Below are 20,749 nucleotides of genomic sequence, written 5' to 3' on the forward strand. Positions count from 1 at the left end.
AATGGGGGACAAATCTTGTGTGTCTTGAATTTATTGTTCGACAGACACTTGTAAATTAGATTCAGCAGTCATTGGTTTAGTCAACTATGCCTATTGATGGGCTGCATTTAAATGGCTGTCTGGGTACTTTATTTTCTGATACCATTCAAATTTCTGAGATTAGTTGAGTCCTCACATACACAATGTACAAGTAGTTTCACATTGCTAAAGAATTGGTCGCATAGCCTAACTGCACATGCGTTCCCTCCTGATTAAGTGACCTGCTTGTATCTGCCAGAGCAGCTGAATCTTTATCCCTCAAGGAACTGCTAAAAAGTATATTGACCCAATAATTCTGACAACTCTTTCCATTGTTTTTCACATTCTTGTTTAAAGGGAGGGAGCTGTGTGTTAATTTCCCAGTACTTACACAATGTTTTTTTATATTTGATCGTATAGCACACATATGAGGTAAAAAGCAATGTCATTTAAATGTACAGTACATAGCCTACAAGTTTAGACACACTACAGCTTAGTTTAATACATAGGTACTTTAGCTACGTAGGTTAACGGCAATTAATTACTGATTGGATATTGTCCAATATTTGGTTTTAACAGGCATCTCTTGTGCACTCACCTGTCTGACACCTACTGTAACAAGCCTTTTTAGCGACTTGTTTTTTCATAAAACTTCATTTTCTAGCGTTTACACTGGTCCTACTCAACTTTTTGTCCACACACAATATATACTAAATATATACTATTTTAACTGCGACATTAAAAGTTGAAGAGATTACATGTGGGCGGTGTTTGACTCCTGGCCCAAAGTACTAGATCCCAAAGTGGGCGTTGTAATATGAATATATTTTTTAAATACTGCCTTATAATTCAGTTTTACAACTTTTACATGAGGCGCCTGGCACTGCCTGACAAAAAGTATAGCGTGCTGGCCCTTTGGTAAGCTATGGCATAGCTCACTAAGAAAGTCCAGAAGAGAGGGAGCCCACCCACAAATGTGCCTGTCCTGTGAAATGCGATGGCACTGACTATATGAAACGTGTCTAGTTTGTTTTCAATAAATCCTCTGCACACGTTGCCGTTTATGATGATCTCTTTAGTATAAGGCAGTACTGGTCAAAAGTAAAACGAACTGTGAATCATGAAATACTCTGAACCATGAATGCTTGCGAGTTGCGACATGTACACGAACGCAGCTCTTGAGTAATAAGGGAGTCACCACTTAATGAATGAGAAAGCGGTCGAATAGTGTAGAGAAGTGTAACATGTTTGATTATTTAAGCGACACATTTTATGTAATGACAACTGTCCCAAACAAATGTTGGGACTTATGAACAAAACAACGTATCTTTGGTTTTTATCGAGGCGCAAATGCGCACATAACGGGGCGGTACCAACGTTTGGAAAATATAATGGGCGTGTCTATAGCCTGATTGACTGGAGACTTGTCCAATCACCATCCATTTGCTGATCGTCACTGTTTAAGTATTTGCGTGTTTCCGCTTCTCTACAGTTCTTTGTGATAATGTCGTCTGAACATGAAGATAGGTAAGAGGACCATGTGGTTAAGCAAAATGGATGTAGCTATACTTCTAATGATCGGTTTAGTAGGAAATGTTTAATTAGTGTTTGCTATTCGATAGTTTGTTGGAAAATGTAAAAATATATTTTCAACTGCGATCTGAAGCGAGTTATAAAAACCGGCTTGTTCGTTGTCTGGATGTTCCCGCCTCAATAAAATTAGCTCCAAGCTATTCCCCGTCGGGGATTTGGTAATTATTTTATATTTTAACACTTATGGTGATTGCTGCAAGGTATTTTAAATGATTTTCGAGCGTGTGGTCGAAGGCCCGTTAGAATGCCGGTTCTCGTGACGCAACGTGTCTCGATGGTTCCTCGTGTCACCGGCGAATCCATGCGGCACATGGCTTCCCTGCATTTTTACCAAATACCCGACTTTTTACGATTTTATGTAATGAGTTATACTCGAATTACTTCGTTTAACGCGCAGATGTATGGAAAACCGCAAGCAGTGTTATATTTTTAGGAGATATGCGCCACCTACGAAACATTACTAAAATATAGGCCTATGGCCTTCCCTGGGCGAGACAAAAGGCTGGTCTGGCAGAGTAGGCCCAAGTCTTATCCTTAAATACGACACTCCTTAAATACGACACTCGCAAAATAATAAGTGTTATATTTAACGACCAAACGTGTGTTGTACTAAGTGCGATTTGATATAGTTGGTGTTTAGTAAAAAATATAATATCGTCATGGTTTCGAATACTAACGTTACGTGTTAACGAAAATTATATATTTTTTTTACTATTTTGTTAATCGTGTCGGATATTGTAGTAATCCGGTAATTTGTCTGATTTTTGTGAATTAGCGGAGCCACGTTGTTAATGGCGCTGAAGGAAATCGCTTTCTCTTCGTCGTTTTTACGAGGCTAACGTTACGTTTTCGTCATTTATTTCTTTGAGGGTTCAAATTGACTAACACCGTAATCTGAAGGAGCATCAATTCATGTCCTTTTTTACACCCAACGATAGCTCGAACGAGTGTGAGAGTATAATGCGTAGTATGTGAAGCCCTGACGTTACTCCGTATAGGGGGATGGGTTACCCGGAGTTGTGGAAGGCTATTGTATGTGCTGTCTATTTAATGTGAATTTGCGCATTGTTTTCCTTGTTTGAGCCTGCAGATTGGTATCTGTTATATTAATTTAATTATCAAAGCAATTCTAATTGAAAATATTTTCAGACCCAGAGACAATGGCCCAGAGGGTATGGAGCCAGATGGAGTCATTGAGGTTGGTACCAATAAACTCATACCACCACAAATTTAAGCCAACGTGTTGGGCATCACCTTGGCTAGTTGGCAGTCAGACTGCCTTTTAATTGTTTCCCAGCAAGCTGTGTGTTCAGGTTTTTTCTTTGACTAAATGTTAACCCATGTCAACTGTATAAATGTGTTTACAGAGTAACTGGAAGGAGATTGTTGATAGTTTTGATGATATGAACCTGCGAGAGGCTCTTCTCAGAGGAATCTATGCTTATGGTTTTGAGAAACCATCAGCCATTCAGCAGAGAGCAATTCTCCCTTGTATCAAGGGTATGTATGATTGAATGGCATGTCTGATTTAGTCATAAATATACTAGATCGCTATACTCACCCTTATCAACTGGGCAAGGCGGTGTCTGCCTGTGATACTTTGACCCACATCTGTTAAGGGGAAAAAAAGAGAACCATATTCATCCCAGTCTGCTCAGCACAGTGAGACATTGACTGTTTCATGCTATGGGCACACATGGCCTCAATACTTCCATTGAGTTTTTTGTCACAGGTGCCATTGAGTTGTTTTCTTTGTGTAGGGTATGATGTCATTGCGCAGGCTCAGTCTGGCACAGGAAAGACTGCCACCTTTGCGATCTCCATTCTGCAACAGGTTGATGTGGAGCTGAAGGCAACACAAGCTATGGTGCTGGCTCCTACCAGAGAGCTGGCCCAACAGGTGAGATGCTTAACTCATGTGGACTAATCAGTTTTGTCTAGCCTTCTCAACTGAAGGCAGAATAAGTATGCCCCCTATCAACTGGGCAAGGCGGTGTCTGTCAGTGGCACGAAGTCCTATATCTGTTAGGGGAAGAGGAAAGAAAGGCCATATTCATCTCAGTCATCTCAATATGATGAGAAAAGGCTGTTTCATGCTATGGACACATTCTTAATGTTAGAACTGATTTTATAACATGACTCTCCTGCCACTTTGAAATAGATCCATTCAAATCTTAGCCATATAACTAGGATCAATCTTGTTAAATTGTCCACAGATTCAGAAGGTGGTCCTGGCTCTTGGAGACTACATGGGTGCTACCTGCCATGCCTGCATTGGTGGGACCAACGTCCGCAATGACGTTCAGAAGCTTCAGGCTGATGTACCACACATAGTGGTTGGGACACCCGGACGCGTTTTTGACATGCTCAATCGCAGATATCTCTGTAAGTACACATTAGTCATTGAACTGCACCATGTTTCTTTGTGCTTATGGGCTAAATTGTATTGGCCCATGTATTTTTTGCTTTTTATACTTTGTAGCCTAAATGTGTGTCTTAAAGCTTGACCGAGTATGTGTTGTACGCTGTGTAATTGCAAATGATCATTCAACGTGTTAAAAGCTGCCTTCTCTCCTTCTCAGCTCCCAAGTATATAAAGCAGTTTGCGCTAGATGAGGCAGATGAAATGTTAAGCCGTGGTTTCAAGGACCAAATCTATGAGATCTTTCAAAAGTTGGGCACAGACACTCAGGTAAAGTAGTCCTACACCTCTCGCTTTAGATTTTTTTCGCCAATAGAAGAGCCATATTAATGTACTTCCTGCTTCATGAAGTAAAATGTTGCCAAAGCCCCTCTTCCACCAGCTTTCTGTGCTGTGATGGGAATCATAGTCTTTGGTAGAGAATCATAACTGCTCTCCACAATGATTGGCCCATTTGGTGCCTCTTCACAACTTTAAAGCAGTTTACATCCCTTGAACCTAGAACTTTATCACCCCATGATTCACAATCATAGTTTCAGATTGTAATGTCATATTTTAACCTTCTCCAGGTGATTCTTTTGTCTGCCACAATGCCTCAGGAAGTGCTTGAGGTAACTACGAAGTTCATGAGAGATCCTATTCGTATCCTGGTCAAGAAAGAAGAACTGACCCTTGAGGGTATTCGCCAGTTCTACATTAATGTTGAGAAAGAGGTAAGGTTTATGGCATCTGGTAGGGTCCCGCCTCAGAATTCCGAAGTCAAATTAAATTTGTATAGGTTCCATCTCTTTTTGCCTGTTTCGTGATGATTCCATGCGTGTCAACTGATCCTAGAGCCCCTGCTGTTCTCAATGTCTGTTTGGCGTTTTGCTTTGCAGTACATTTGAGTCTGTAAGACTTTAGGAATATGATCATGACTGTCAATTCTGAAAACAGCAGCATCTAGTGGTCTAAATAAAATGAAGAGAAATTGAACGCAGAGTCACAAATCCCCTTTTTTTAGGAGTGGAAATTGGACACGCTGTGTGATCTCTATGAAACTCTGACAATCACCCAGGCTGTGATATTCATTAACACTCGCCGGAAGGTGGACTGGTTGACTGAGAAAATGCACGCAAGAGACTTTACCGTTTCTGCACTGGTAGGTGTGATACATGCTTTTGGGAAATTGTAGATGGTGTTCGATGAACGACAGTTTATAAGGTTTTTCTTTTAATAGCACGGTGACATGGAGCAAAAGGAGAGGGATGTTATTATGAAAGAATTTCGTTCTGGTTCTAGTAGAGTCCTCATCACTACTGACCTGCTGGTAAGCAAACATTTTTTGCTTTGCATACAGTTCTAAGAGTGAACCAAAGACCTCTCTTCCAACAGCTTTGGCTGCTGTGATGGGAATCATGTTCTTTGGTAGATTATTCTAACTGTTCTCCACAGTGCATGGGTTGCCATGTCCCTTAGCCCTACTGTAAAGCAGTTTACATTCATATAGTATTCTCTGTTTGAACTTTCTATCTTTTTTGGGCTCTTAAACAGTTTCTCTTTTCTGTCAGGCAAGAGGCATTGATGTACAGCAGGTTTCTTTGGTCATCAACTATGATCTTCCAACCAACAGGGAGAACTATATCCACCGGTAAGCTCCACCAAACTTGCATCTTTGCTGCAACTTGACTTATCTTATGTGGTTGTGATGTAATGACATTTATTTTTTGTGTAGTATTGGACGTGGTGGCCGCTTTGGCAGAAAGGGCGTCGCTATCAACATGATCACCGAAGATGACAAGCGCACGCTCCGAGACATTGAGACCTTCTACAATACTACTGTTGAGGAAATGCCCATGAACGTTGCTGATCTGATCTGAGACCCCTGCCTGTTTCCACTCCTTACTTTCCCGTTTTATTTCTTTTTTTTTTTTCATCCAACCCACACCCTTTGTGCAACCCCCTCACAATCCAAGTACTGTCACTTTTGAGGACAAGATTTCTTTGTCATTCACTATAACATTTTGGCAACTCGTCTGTGAACTATGCGAGTTCACTATTTTTCTCAATGCCCATCTAACTAATGTTGTACATTTTCTCTGAACAATACCATCTATTAGCAAAGAGGACTATTTACAGGGCTTATTTGCATGTTATGGTATAAATGTTAATGCACTGACTGGCATAATGGTTCAGAGACATGTCTTGCTTTTGAGTGTTGATTTAATGTTGAGATGTGATTGTTTATCATCTAAGTTTGGGCAAGGCATATGAAGTAGTGTGGCTTGGCTTTTATATTTTGAATTGTAACTTGATTCAGAATTATAAGATTGCTGCCATTCCCTTCCAGAAATGTGTGAGTGAAGAACACAAGATCTGTTTGAAATGAACATGCTTCAGTCCTGTGCCATTGGTAAAGGTACCTGGATTTGATTGTAGAGTCACAAAAATGTATTCAAGCAACCTTCTCCCGTTGTCCAATACTTATGTTACATCTCTTGTGTTGTCCTGTTTGTGTGGTTGTAGCATTTTCAAAATGAGCTTTACTCTGGTGGGTTAGATGGCTCAAAGCATTATTGAAATGGTTTGATGGTTATGTGCCACCAGTGTATTTGCTAATTTTCTCTGCATCAAAGTCCTTGATGTGTGGGAGTGTTGCTCCCAAAACCTACCTCACCAAAATATGTTGGAGGGGTCAAAAATGTAAAGGACCAAACTGCAGTAGTAGAGTGTATAGATATCAATGTCTTTGTATTGTTCAGAATGCTTAATGTCCTTTGTTGGGTGGGTTTGGATGTGGGTTTACATTGGTCAGTGCTATTTTTTTAAACAAATTTATTACAAATGTGATAATTATTAACCTTTTTGAGACAGAAGCCATGTATTAAATCTTTTCTACATTGGACTCTGTATAGTATTTATTTTAATGGTCTGAAATAAAGGTATTTCCCATTTTTAACATGCTAAAATGTCTCTTATTGGATTTTGAAAGTTGAGCTAAAATCAAAGCATGTTTTCTGAATAGTTAAATGAGTCTATGCAGGAAAAGATTATAAAGATGATGAATCTTGATTGACACATGTCAAACTACTTTCACTTGTGACCAGTCATCCCAGTTTTAGAAATGCAAAGGTTGATTTATGTTGAGAGAACTAGTGCTTGTTTAGCAAACCCAGACGAACTAAAGCCAAATGTGTTGAACAGTTTAAGTCTCACTTTTGTGTCCTTTATAAAATTGCTGTTTTATTAAGTCCAATTTATGTCAAAGAGGGGTCACAATGTAAAAGGGTCATTCTAATGGGTGCTGTTTCTGTCCCCCATGCCATTATATGTATAATAACTTAAATACGTTTTATTAAGCAAACTGTAAATTTAAAATGTAAAGCTTAAAATAAAAATACCTAGAACACACAAAATAGAGTTTGTCGTCTTTGATTATACCTTTCTCTGGAATATGACCGTTAAATCCTTAAAATATCTCATGTTTTCTTTGCATTTGTGTAATTCCATATTCGATCCATGCTTTACAGTGTTTGTCTTAGGAAATCTATCATGTACATTACACATTTTAAATCATGTCCTCAGATTATAACTCTGTACTGTAAACCTAACACCTTAAAATGTTCCACAAGACGGAGCAGATAGTTGTCACCTTGGTCTTTTGAAGGCTATATTAATAAAAGGTGGATTTTTTATTTATGGTTTGAGAGAGTCAATCTCAATACAGGCCTGTTACCTAAATTATTTCTTGGAAGTTATGTTCTATGTTAGAAAATCCATCTTTCATGTAAAAAAAATTAGTCTTCTGCGATTGACTAATAGTATTTTTGAATAATAAAATGTGTATTGGATTCAGTGTTGAAAAAAGTTTGATTTGACATGTTTAATCCTTTCATTAGAATGACTCAAAATCAGATGTAAAATCTTGGATAAATCAGGCAACTCTAAGGGGCGGTTTCCCAGAAGGAACTCAGAAGTGTCTCAAAAACAACTTGCACTGACACGTATATTATTTAGTTTTAATATGTACACCATGAATGTTTTTTACAAAGTATGTTTCTTAAAACAACTTCAATATGCAGTCTAGCCTTGGAAACTTCCCCTAAAAGTGAAGCAGGTTGCCAGTGTTGAGAACAATTCAAGCCCAAAACATTGCTGCGCCTACTGGTTATAATTTAACAATGTGGTTTCGTACGTTTTATAAATAAACTTGGTTATTACTAACCAATCAATATATTCTGAGCTTCACTGGGCAATTCATTCATGCTATTGCTTGTTTTCATACAGCAAACATACTTTTAACAACTAATAAATACATATTAAATTAGGTATATAACATCATTCTTTTGAGAAGCTACCAATCACCCATATTACGAATTAAGTTGTATAAGGACTCTTGGTATGCACAGCACTTCAATCAAATATCAAGAATTGAACAGTTCCTCTAAGGACAATTTCTTAATGTGTCCACATGGGGGCGGATAAGTACACTTTCTGTTTGCAAAGGAGAAAAAAGACCTTTCAGCTGTGGCACACAAACAGAGGATGAATACCAATCAGATTCAAGCACTGGTCATTCCAATATGTGAGTTTATTTTAGGAAATGATCTATTTATAAATATGTGAGCCAGTAGTTATCCAAACTCTCAGAAGGCCGGTGTCAGTACAATTCCACGGCTGCAACTTCTGATCACTTCAGCGAGATGGCTGGCCAACATCTCCTGACATCGCACAAGCCCTCATTCACCTGTCCATCACGCAAAGACTATGTTAATTCCCGCATCATGTAGCCCTGTCCTCTGTTCCCTTCATTCAATTCATTGTATCAACCCCCTCTCCTTTACATCCACCATCTTCTTTTCCAGCATTATTCCTCCTATCACAGTCCTCCATTGGAAGTATAAGAAACCTCTACCCTTGCCAAGGGCCCTACACCTTATGAGAAACGTTTTGATTTTGTGCGCTCAGTGTAGGTGGCCCTTCGAACACTTTCACCGTCTGCATGGTAACCCCCCTGCCACTTCCCCCTCTCCCCCCTGCTGAGTGCACAATTGTGGGCTCAGGGATTATGTGAGCAGGAGGCTCGTAAAGGGCCTGCCAGGGTCTTTCTGTGCTGTGACGGATGGCTGGGAGACTGAAGCCCCCATTTACATAAGAAGGGAGAGAATAGAGGCCCCATTCACTCAGTCTGTCAGGGAGAACTCAGGGACAAACTGCACTCTCTCCAAGTTGCCCTCTTCCCCTCTCAGTCTCTCTTTTCTTCTTTATCTTTGCCATTCTCCCTTTTCCTCAAGCTTTTCCTCATCCGTCCTCCTTTATTTGGGCTTTTGTCATTTATTGTGAACTAAGTCTCTTCATTTTTGAGCCACTTAATTTTCATTATTGTTTTTTTCTAATTCAAATCAAAATGTCATATTTGTCCTGATAAATTGCATTTACATTTTATTCTTTAGAGATTAATACAATACATTCATATATACTCCGAATTGAAAGAATATGTTGCATGTTGAGTAAACATTGTGAACCTATCCAACTGGTTATTTAAGCCTGTCCAACATGTCAAAGATATCAGAAGGCTAAAGATTTGTTTGTCAAATCTAAAGTTTGAAAATTCATTGATGTCTAATGTGTGACATATTGACACACACACACACACAATAAATAACGAAAAAAAAGACTACACACAGTATTTATTTTGTTTAGTAAGAGAATTCAAGTTGATTCTGCACTCCTTTACAGGCTCATTCAGGTGGTTGTGTTTGAGGAGCTTAGATCCCAGTTGAATGGGTTGTTATCTTTTGTGTGCTTTGAAAAACAACTGTGTTGTAACTTGTTTTGGTTTTACATATTCAAACTTATAAACACTGGTTTTAACAAGAGATAAAATTGTCATGAGCCACACATGTGTATGCAAACATGCAGTAGTATTTGAGATATCGCCGTGTGTGTTGTTTGTGGGGCACTTAACATTTTTCTCAAATTCTCTTATAAGCTTTCAACAGAAATAGGACAATGGGGGAGGACGAGAATGGAAGAAAGTGTTGGAAAACCTACATAAAGTAGTTTTGTGTTAGCATAAAAAAAATCTGGATTGGTATAAAGGAATGGTGCATCACAATTTTGTGGTTTGATCGGCATAAAGGCGTAACTGTCAGTGACGAACAGAGGCTATACTCACATGCTTCACAAAGCACCTGCAAACTCACAGGCGCTCACACCTGTGTCTACAAAACAAGAAAGAAATACAGCATAAAAAACAAGCTTTGCACCCACACCTTTCCTCAAGCAATTACAAACACTGAAAATCCCACACCTATAGAAATCTTTGACATGCAAACATCATAAATTATTATCAAAAGGGAGTAATGCGCACAGTACTTCAGGACTTCTGACCTAAAGACAAGGACCTAATTACAAACAAAGAGAAGGTACTGAAAAAGATGCCACATCATGCGTTCACATTTACTAGTTTTTCAAAAAGGATTCTCAGCCTTCACTTCACGTCCCTTTGTTTTCAGACGATGTAGTTTTTGCAACAGCAATAAGAGGAAAAATAATAAAGTTGTACATTTACTAAGTCCTTAGGTGATTTATTAAAACGCACGTCTAAAACAAAACATGTTTATTTCGGAAATGCTTTCTTCTTTAAAAAGAAAAAAATGTATCTTATCCCCCAGTCAGTTAAAGATGTGATCATTCATATAAATTGACAATTAACATTGTGTGCTATAAACTGCATCTCGATTGCGTCTTTTTTTCTTGCCGTTTAAACTCTTGCAAAAGGTGATCTTCTGCGTCAGATGCCACGCCCCTGCAATTGTCATGTAAATAAGCAAAGGGAAAGCTTTTGAGCATTGATTGGTCAGACGTGGAATACAATTATACAATTGGTTCCTCGTGGACTACAAGCTAATGCTGCTCAACAAGTGGCGTGTGGACAGAGCTGTGAGTTGAGGGACCAACAGCTGTTACTGAGAGTCTTTTCGCGCTCTTTTTACTTTTATCTGTGAACTTTCAGCTTTCAGAACATCGTTCAAAGAAACTGTTATGAGTGGTTCGACGCATCGTAGACTTTTTTTCTGACTGCGTATTTTTGCCGTTTAATTTGGTCAATAATTCCGGCTTTAAACAGACTTCACCTGCGCCGGATCTGATTAGGTCTGTTTGGACTCTTTTAATTGGCTTCTTTACGCACCGAGTAGTTGAAACTCAACGTGCGAAACATGATGTACAGCATGATGGAGCATGAACTGAAAACTGCAGGTCAACCACACTGCCACCAGAACAGTCCGGTGATGTCTTCTCCGGTCAGCGGGGTCGGAAATGCGCACGCCGGATCAAAAACGTCTTGTCCGCAGGGCGAAGACCCCATGGACAAAGTCAAGCGTCCCATGAATGCGTTTATGGTGTGGTCTCGGGGTCAACGAAGAAAGATGGCTCAGGAGAATCCCAAAATGCACAACTCTGAGATAAGCAAACGCCTCGGGGTGGAATGGAAACGCTTAACGGACGCAGAGAAGCGGCCTTTCATCGATGAGGCCAAACGATTGCGGGCGGTACACATGAAGGAATACCCCGACTACAAATATAAACCCCGCCGCAAGACTAAGTCTCTTCTGAAGAAAGACAATCCCATGTGTAAATATCCTCTAACAGCCGGCAACCTGTTGGCCTCCGCCGTGGCGCAGGGACAAGGAGGGAGCCCGAGAATGGACAGTTACGGCTGGGGTCACACAGGTGGTTATATGGCCATGCAGGGTGAGACGCTGGGATACCCGCAGCAACTGCACCGCTACGACCTGTCAGCTCTTCAGTATCCCACAGCACAGACGTTCATGAACGGTGCTAGCCCTTACAGGTTTGTGGTTCTTTAACGCACGACTATTGTTTTAGTTAACTATAGAGAAGTTTGACAAACTTTGCAGCTAACACTTGTTTGTTACACCTCTTTTTGTCCGATCTAGAAATCAAACGTTTGCATCTTTATCGTCATTTTTGCGATTCACCAAATGTATTTATTTGTTCAGACACGCCTGTTTACCAGACAGTAATTGAGACGTTTAAAATGTAGCATCGAAGACATGAAACGTTTTAAATACATTTTTATAATGCAATTAATATTTTGTTTTCCAGTAGTACTTGAAACAAATGCAGAGGCGTTTTATGTACAAGGCTGAAAGTTACAGACTATTTTAATGAAAACATTTCTTTTTTTCTCGCCTACAGCCAAATGTCCTATAGTGGAAGCCCTCAGCAGATGAGTCCAGTGATGTCAATGGTTAAACCAGAACCTCTGTCTCATTCTCCTACTGGAGCACCAAATCACCACCGTGGGGCTTTCCAAGGGGACCTGAGGGACATGATAAGCATGTATATACCAGGTAGTGATGCCAGTGACGGCTCAACCCAGAGGTCTTACTCTGGTGTCCAACAGCACTATCTTGGTGGAACTGTTCCCCTCACTCACATCTGAGGTTTGGACAAACTCATTGAAACAGCCGGACCGTTTTGGGACCAATGAGCCACAAGTAGTCCGTATGGATTACTGATTAGAACGCTTCTGATTATTTGCTACCTCCTTGTTTTGAATGATCTGAAGTTAGAAGATGTAAATTTATTGCCAGTTTAGCTTTTGGAGTCTCCTGTTCTCATTGTTTTTGATATTATGTGGACCTATAACTTCCTAATTTCTCATTATGGGCATTTCACAAATAATCTTTACACACTTTAACCAGATATTTTATCACAGCCCTCCCCTTTGTTATTATTCTAATTTTAGGTTTTACCAGTGTTCTGTTTGAAACAACGTTTTGTTCATACAACAGTGAGCATCTGCCTTTTAAAAAAACTACTTGGGATGCAGAGCAGCATATTGAGCTCTCTTAATACAGGTCAGACTCTAATAGCCTTGAGGAGAACTTTTTTCTTTTGTGAACCCTGATGCCTGTTTTATGCGCAGACCTGCTCGGCAAAGGGAGTAGCTGTGTTATAAGTCAAGTTGACCTTTAAGTGTCTTAACTGTAAGGATGATATACTGTAGTTTCAAAGTACTTGGATATCTCAGGATTATCCTTATACAAATGGAGGGGAAATGACAGTTTAGGTCAGCTGTAATGTTGCCTCTGCAAATTAGACATTAGTGGAAATGTTGTCCAAATTTCAAAAGGAAGGAATTTTGCCTTAACTCGTAGCCACTTAAGTTTTTTTCTTTTTGATATGAGCTTATTTACAACAACGGAGTAAGCATACTTTCTGCTTCATGAACTAGTCCACACAAAGAATTAGCACTTCTGTAAATGGTCACCTTTTTTGCCCAGTTTACAGATTGCTTAATGCTTTTGTCTTGCTTGGCCTTACCCTGTTGTGGGTCAAACTCAAATGCACTGATTCTTGCTGTCAACAGTAAATGCACTTCGTTAGGATGGGAGGTTGTTTACCTCTAGTCTGTCTGGCTCAGCACTGCTTATGCTAACAGTATGATTGACCCGCATGTTCAACGGAGAACACCTGACTGAAGTGTTTAAGCAGCAGCTTTTTTTGTACAGCGATATTTTCCTTTTTTTGCCTTTGGTGTTTGTTTTAAAATTGTTTTTTTTAATGGTGGTAAAAATTGTTAGTTCGGCCTATTGCTGTGGACGCTGCAGTTATTTACTAACTATGTTTCAGTCGAATAATAATTTAAACTTATAATGGAAAAGTTTACATCGACATGAAAGTGAGTTTGCAGGTTTTTAAGTGGTTTTAATATAGGTTGTAAATATCTTTTTTGTACAGTGTATATTTCTTGGCTCTTATAAGGGCCGTTTTTGCATAATAAAAAAAGTGATATCATGTCTGGTCTCAAGCTTTCTATCTTACTACTAATGTAAGGAAGAGTTTATTAGCAAAAAACACAAAACTTAATCATGTTTATTTGTATTTTTATTACTTAAAACAACCCAACTGCAGTTTGATATTAATTGGAATGCACAACAAAAACATGATTATTTTCTTTTTAAAAACGAGTTATCCGTTTTGCCAATGGACTCTTCTATTCTACTTTGGATTTAAACGCAGTGACGTCACAGTTTGGTTTCCCTTGAATAATCGAACTTAACCGTGTATTTTATTTATTGGCCCAGTCCCAGAAAGGTCCAAGATGAAAGCAAAATATATCTTAAAACATTCACGGTAAATAAAAATAATTGAACATCACTGCATAACCCTTTATCTCCAGATTAAAATCGGGTTGCTGTAATTGGCCGCTTCAGAGGTGTATTGTCCGGTGCTTTTGAGCTCGCAGGTGTACGTAGTAAGCCACTGAATCGGGAGAGGCTCCCTTGGACCACTTTGTTCCGTATTCTTGCTTCCCGCTGCGCGGAAAATTAGCGTTGCCGCATTCGCTCCCAGTTTTCTTTTCGGGTTTAACCCCTTAACCTCTTAATGTCATTCTCATTTAAATGTAAGGGCTCGCTGCGGCTAATCGGAGGGCGAAGGGAGGGCGCGAGATGTGCTTTCATTCGTCTTAATTCAGAGTGTTTCTAAATTTGAGATTTATTGAAAGTAACGTATATCTTGAAAAAAAATCACCCCGCGTTGATAAAAAAGTAGCTTTATACGCGCTTATCACTTGACATACGGCGACAGGAGGGTTAAAGGGGTGAACGTGGGAGCAAAGAAGGCGGGGGTGCTGGATTTTTTGCTGAGAAACATATAATCGCTTAGCAACGACCAGCGAGGCTTCAACAAACGCGGTTACCATGGTAAATTGTCAGAAGTTGTGAGTTGCCAGTTGGCAGATAAAGCCAACATTTGGCCTGAGGTAATCGACTGAGTGAGCACGAAGTCTTGGCATGATCGTTTATTGAATATCTTGTTAATTGGTAATTTTAACATTTCGAAATAAAACATGATCCGTGGCCAACTTGCTATTGTTTCGTCACGCGAACCCGGAAAGGAGATATTAATGGTTGCTGTGGATACTGGGGGTGCGTAGTGTTTACATGCATTCCGAGGGAAGTGTACGAGCTCGAGCCGCTCCCCTCCTGCACGCACACAGGCACACGATATTGACGTTTCACAGGTAACATAAAAACTGGCTGGTCATGTTGCGGTGGTAGGCTATTGACATACTCCAGTTTCACCAATTCATACTCCAATTTATAATTCCAATAAATTAGTTTTGATTAAGAAATGGGAGAGGACCAACAACAGTCATTTGTGTATGACTTTCAGAGTTTGAAGAATGAAAGTGAGATTGTGTTTCCTAAAGATTTTAAAAGCAATTTTAATAAAACTATTATTAAATGCTTAGTTCGACCATGGTCTTTTGTGGTTTTAAACATACTTGAATTAGCTGAAATAATTGAACCAAGCAGTAATGTAGGCAGGAATTGCGTACAAAGTAATACAGAAGTACACTCGCAAGAATTAGCATTCAACAGATGACTGATAAGCTTCCTCTTTGGCTCTGTATTTTTTTATCTTGCATATTGTAACTGAAACGAGAATCAATATTGGCATCAGTGGTAAATCATAATAAATAAACCACTGTTTGTTATCTAAATGTGAGCTAAATTAGCTTTAGCAAGATACAGACATTTTAAATAAAGACTTTCACTTATGTCTGTTCCTCACACAAACCTTTCTTGACTTTAGAAAGCGTGGAAGTTAACACAAGTTGCATCGTCTTTTTTTAGAAAGCCAGTCACTGTACTGAACTGTCATTGCATAAAAACTTATGTAAAAGTCTTTTGGTTCCATGTAAACAAATAACAGCATGTTTAGCACTATATTCATTAACACTATATACAAAGTCGTAATGTATAAATTTTCAACTGTAACTTTCAAGAAGAAATTTCTCTTCACCTTATAGCTAAGAAAGGAAATTTCACTTTAAAACTACACCAAAATGGGAATGCTTGAATTACATGTTTCATCACTCACTTACATACAATAGCTTGTCAGCCATGGCTCAGACGCTGTGTACGCACAGGTGAGTGAGTGGGCGTAATTCTTTTCTTTTTTAACAGAGCCACTACGGTTGGTTGAAATGCCACCAGCGCTGGAAACACGCATGTGTCTGAGTCTGCCAACATGAGGAAGGCCTGTCACGCAACAACAGGAGGGTGGCCAGACTCATCCGATAACAGTATGTTGTGTCTGCCACCTGGCAAATGTAGAATTAAGAAGTTTATTTGCTATAAATATGTAACCTAATTGAATGTATTGGGAAATCGGACCTTTATCTGTTTTCTTGTGGAATATATATAGCCAGCCGCCTCGTGTGCACAAACACCAGACAGTATTAAATAAAAAAATGAATTTATTCAGAAGACGTTTCTGGCATATCTCTTAATCTCGGCTGTTTTGAGATGACTTTTATGCATCAAGATTAGGATAGGCTACTATTCTATGCAGGAATAGGTGTGTATCTACATAGCGATAGCAATTTAATCAATTCAAAATAAAACACGGATTACCAACACAGATTTATCTACTTCAAAGGGCTGGCATTGGACCAAAGCAGTGATCCGCCCGCTTTGACTCACCTAATGGCTATCCATGTTCATGCTATTATAGGTTGTTTTTGTTTAGAAATCTTGCAAAAAATACATTTAAGAAGCTGTATATGGTTGAATTTGGTTAGCACGTGTATTATCTTGTCTTAAAGTCGTTCTCTAGAGAGGGCAAGTTCAAACTAGGAGAAAATTTAGTTTCAGTACACCAGTCTGAATATGCCTATAATAGAGACCCCCGAGGTCGCAGCCCACCTTTCTGAGCAGCTGTGGCAGGCTTTGATGGAGCACGTGTACATTTCTGTTGGGTTAATGCGGTTAATAGAGGAAACGTTTGCCCAGCACTGAAAGAATGATTGACAGCTAACACTAATGAGGGCACCACACCCTGGGCTAGACTGGTCTTGCAGCAAATTGAGGGAGAGGGAGGTGGGGTAAAACGGAGAGGCAAGGTGAAACAAGATACCCAGGATTACAACTTACATTAAAGAAAAAGTCATCACCTGTGATTTTATACATCAGTCAATATACTGTTCGCTTTGCAGATTTACCTTTGTGGTGGTACTATTGATTATTGAGGGAAAAGAAGCTAATCAAATATAAAGAGTCTCTTGTCAAGAGACAGCAACAACTGTCTAGCACCCCGCATAGGTGGGTAGATGTGCGTACAAATGATAAGAAGATATGACACGAGATACAGTCTCTTCAGTTAAAGTGAGATAAGTAAATACAGATCTCAACAACAAAATAAATATTTACTAATTGTAATTGGCATTTGACATCTGGCTGTTATATATGACGAGTTTGGTTCTAAAATGAGATTTTTCAAATTTCTAGTTTTTTTTATGTTATGTTTTTTTTGTGGTTTATTGTGTAAGTTAGTTGCAATTTTTTGTTATTCTGGCTTAAATCAAAAACTTCAGTTTGATTGATATTCATTGGAATGCACAATAAAAAAACATGAATTTTGAAAACTTTGATAAACGGAGTTATCTCAGTTTGGAACCAAACTCTTCATATATTTTAGATCATGCTATCCTCCAATATGCATTAAATCAACACAATGATTTAACTGTTTGAATCTAACAAACTTTCTCAAAAACGGAATGCTCTCACAGAAACGCTGTTCCCCTTTCCACAGTTGTTCCTGACACTAGGGTTTCTTCTGCGCTTCATTGTGTTTGTGTAGCTCATCTGTCAAAGCATGACACCTACATGCAAAGATTATGGGTTTAATCCCAGCTAATCCCACACATTGATAAAATGTATATCTATATGTCTAAGATGTAAATCCCTTTAGATAAGTCTCTAGATAAGATTCTAAATCAGCTGCCGATTTAAATAATTGAAATTAAAATGTGTTTAATGTCTAGTGCATTTATTTGATGAGAAAACATCTGCCAATGGCATAACCGACCCAATAGGTGTGTTTGACATCCACTGCTACTCAATTTGTCGATTGGCGAGAATAGCCGGTTGCAATCGGAAGAGTTGAAAAGAGAGCAGTCAATTTGGACATATCAAGTACCAATTATAAAAAAAAACAGCTACATGAATTTGAATAGAACGTTGTTTTTGAGTTGACTCAAAGTATAAAGCGTAAAAAGACAGAACCAAAGAAAACTTGCGGTATGCCTTAGAAGAAAGATTTTATGTTCCCAAAATAATAATTCTGTCAAAGGTTCTTAAAGGGACAGTTCACAGAATAAGAATTCTCTCACCTTCGTGTTGTTCCTAATCTGTATACATTTATTTGTTCTGATGAACACAGAGAAAGATATTTGGAAGAATGCTTGTAATCAAACAATTCTTGGACCCAATTGACTAGGAAAAATTACAATGGTAGTCAAAAGTACCTAAAAATGGTTTGCTTTCCTACATTCTTCAAAATATCTTCCTATGTGTTCAACAGAACAAAGAAATTTACACAGATTTGGAACATTTTGAGGGTGAGTATGACATCATATTCATTTTGGGGTGATCTGTTTCTTTAAGAGAACTAACTGCCGGTGCAACAGAAAGGTTCTAAAGACCTAAAAGGTTCTTTATGAAAGCATATACAGACAAAATTGTTATTTTATACTGCATGACATTATTTAGCAACATGTGCACATGATAAATACAGAATGGGGAAAGAGATGTTTTCAAAGCAAATTTGACCGTAAAACGGTTGCAGGTGCGGTCTGAATTCGAGTAGAAGCTTCCACAAAATGGATAATGTATGCATAACATACAGTGAGGGAAATATTTATTTGATCCCTTGCTGATTTGGTAAGTTTGCCTGCTAACAAAGAAATAAAGGGTCTGTCATTTTTTAGGTTTATTTTAACTGATAGAGACAGAATATACAAACGAAATCAGGGGAAAGAATGTTATATAAAGATTATAAATTGATTTACATTTCAGTCAATGAAATAAGTATTTGATCCCTGAGCAAAACATAGCTTTGTAATTGGTGGAGAAACCCTTTTTGGTAAGCACAGAGGTAAGACATTTCTGATAGTTAGTGACCAGGTTTGCACTGTAGGATACATTTAAGTCCACTCTTCTGTAAATCTTTAGAGGTTTCTTGGCTGTCGCTCAGCAAATTTTAGTTTTAGCTTCCTCCACAGATTTTGTATAGGACTAGGGTCTAGAGACTGACTTGGACATTTAACGTGCTTCTCTTTAAGCCACTCTTTGGTTGTCTTGGCAATATGTTTTGGGTCTTTGTCATGTTAAAGGCACACCCACGACCCATCTTCAGTGATCTAGTTAAGGGGAGGAGGTTCTCGTCCAAGATTCAATGCGTTGAAGTCATCCTGTACCCGAGCAAAGAAAAAGTCCTGAGGCATAAAGTTTCCAACACTGTGTTTCTCTGTAGGGATGGTGTTCTTGGGGTCAAAGTCAGCATTTCTCTTCCTCCAGAAACACTTGTCAATTTTGGTCTCACAGCACCTTCTCCAATGCGTTTTCTGAATCATTTTTTTGTTCATTGTCAAACCTCAGATGAGCCAGGCAGGCTTTCTTGGGCAGGAGGACCTTGCGGGTGCTTCGGGATTTCAATATATTCATAGCGTTTTACCTATGGTTTGCTTGCTAACTGTGGTCCCAACTGTCTTGAACTCATTAACAAGCTTCTTCCGTGTAGTTCTGGGCTTATCTTTAACCTTTCTCATGATCATCTTTACCCCATTGGGTGAATCTAGCAGGGGGCTCCAGACCAAGGGAAAATGAAAGTTATTTTGTATTTCTTCTATTTCCAAATAATTGCACCAACAGTTGTCTCCTTCCCACCAAGCTCCTGTCTGTAGCCCATTCAAGGTTTGTGCAGGTATCCAATCTTGTCCCTGACATCCTTTGAAACCTATTTGGTCTTGAACATGGTAGTGGAGAGGTTGAAATGGAAGATACAGATTCTGTTGGCAGGCATATCTTATATAACATGCTGATTTAGGAGTACTTTCTTAAAGTGACGGAACTAATCTGTGGTCCATATAGGCACATAACCAATCTGTGGTCCATATAGGCACATAACCAATCTGTGGAGCCAGAATTCTTGCTGGTTTGTAGGGGACCAAATACTTATTTCACTGACTGAAAAAATTTATGACCTTTACAGACCCTTCCTTTCTTTCTAAGCAGGCAAACCTACAAAATCAGCAGGGGATCAAATAATTATTTATCTCACTGTATATTGAACATATAGTAACCGATTACCTTATGGTTAAATTGACCTAATAGACTATTTACATTTGGTAGACTATTTATAACATTGGGAGAAATAAACGGATATGAAGACAGGTCATATAGTTGAATGTCAAGGTGAATATTGTGAAATCTTCCTTCCTTTAGTCAGATGCATTCTGAAATAGCTGCAGGCGAAACAGAGATGACTGAATGATACCAAAGTACAAAGCATTGCAATCGTCAAGTTGGTAAGACATAAAAGCATGAATTACTCTTTCAGATCACTAAAAAAAGAAAACAGATTTCCGCTTTGCAATAGGTATCCGTTGGAATAAGCTGCTCTTAACAATAGCTTAATCTGCTTGTCAAATTTAAGCTGAAAATCAAAGACCAAACCAAGACCAATATTATTTAACGGTGTGTATATTTGCAGGTGGGGCTTTAAACTCTTGGTAAATATCCAGAACACATCCAGATGTGCCAGAAATTATAATGTTTTTATTTCCAAGATTTAACATGATTCAATAATTGAAAAGTGGATTTAGAAGACAGGTCATTACCTGTTTTTTTT

General features: G+C 38.8%; 2 protein-coding genes across 2 annotated transcripts; both read left to right on the top strand.

Moving 5' to 3' along the window:
• The first annotated feature begins 1,301 nt into the window (after positions 1-1,301).
• On the top strand, positions 1,302-7,709 carry eif4a1a (eukaryotic translation initiation factor 4A1A). The gene is made up of 11 exons (XM_079468017.1): positions 1,302-1,545; positions 2,761-2,809; positions 2,979-3,111; positions 3,372-3,511; positions 3,828-3,996; positions 4,194-4,303; positions 4,603-4,746; positions 5,037-5,174; positions 5,253-5,342; positions 5,584-5,663; positions 5,748-7,709. The coding sequence occupies exons 1-11, from the start codon at positions 1,523-1,525 to the stop codon at positions 5,890-5,892; spliced, it is 1,221 nt and encodes a 406-aa protein (XP_079324143.1). The 5' UTR covers positions 1,302-1,522; the 3' UTR covers positions 5,893-7,709.
• Positions 7,710-10,868: 3,159 nt separating this feature from the next.
• Positions 10,869-13,938, top strand: sox19b (SRY-box transcription factor 19b). Its single transcript, XM_079465917.1, has 2 exons — positions 10,869-11,870; positions 12,239-13,938. Exons 1-2 carry the CDS (start codon positions 11,236-11,238, stop codon positions 12,483-12,485), a joined length of 882 nt encoding a protein of 293 aa, XP_079322043.1. The 5' UTR covers positions 10,869-11,235; the 3' UTR covers positions 12,486-13,938.
• Positions 13,939-20,749: the final 6,811 nt, after the last annotated feature.

This window comes from Barbatula barbatula, assembly GCF_947034865.1.
Source record: "Barbatula barbatula genome assembly, chromosome: 1".
NCBI lineage: Eukaryota > Metazoa > Chordata > Actinopteri > Cypriniformes > Nemacheilidae > Barbatula > Barbatula barbatula.

Bases quoted from the DNA above. Each gene is read 5' to 3' on its own strand.
- eif4a1a (XM_079468017.1), top strand. From the start codon at position 1,523: ATGTCGTCTGAACATGAAGATAG. The intron at 1,546-2,760 runs GTAAGAGGACCA...AAATATTTTCAG, and splicing joins TCGTCTGAACATGAAGATAG to ACCCAGAGACAATGGCCCAG. The intron at 4,747-5,036 runs GTAAGGTTTATG...CCCTTTTTTTAG, and splicing joins ACATTAATGTTGAGAAAGAG to GAGTGGAAATTGGACACGCT.
- sox19b (XM_079465917.1), top strand. From the start codon at position 11,236: ATGATGTACAGCATGATGGAGCATGAACTGAAAACTGCAGGTCAACCA. The intron at 11,871-12,238 runs GTTTGTGGTTCT...TCTCGCCTACAG, and splicing joins AACGGTGCTAGCCCTTACAG to CCAAATGTCCTATAGTGGAA.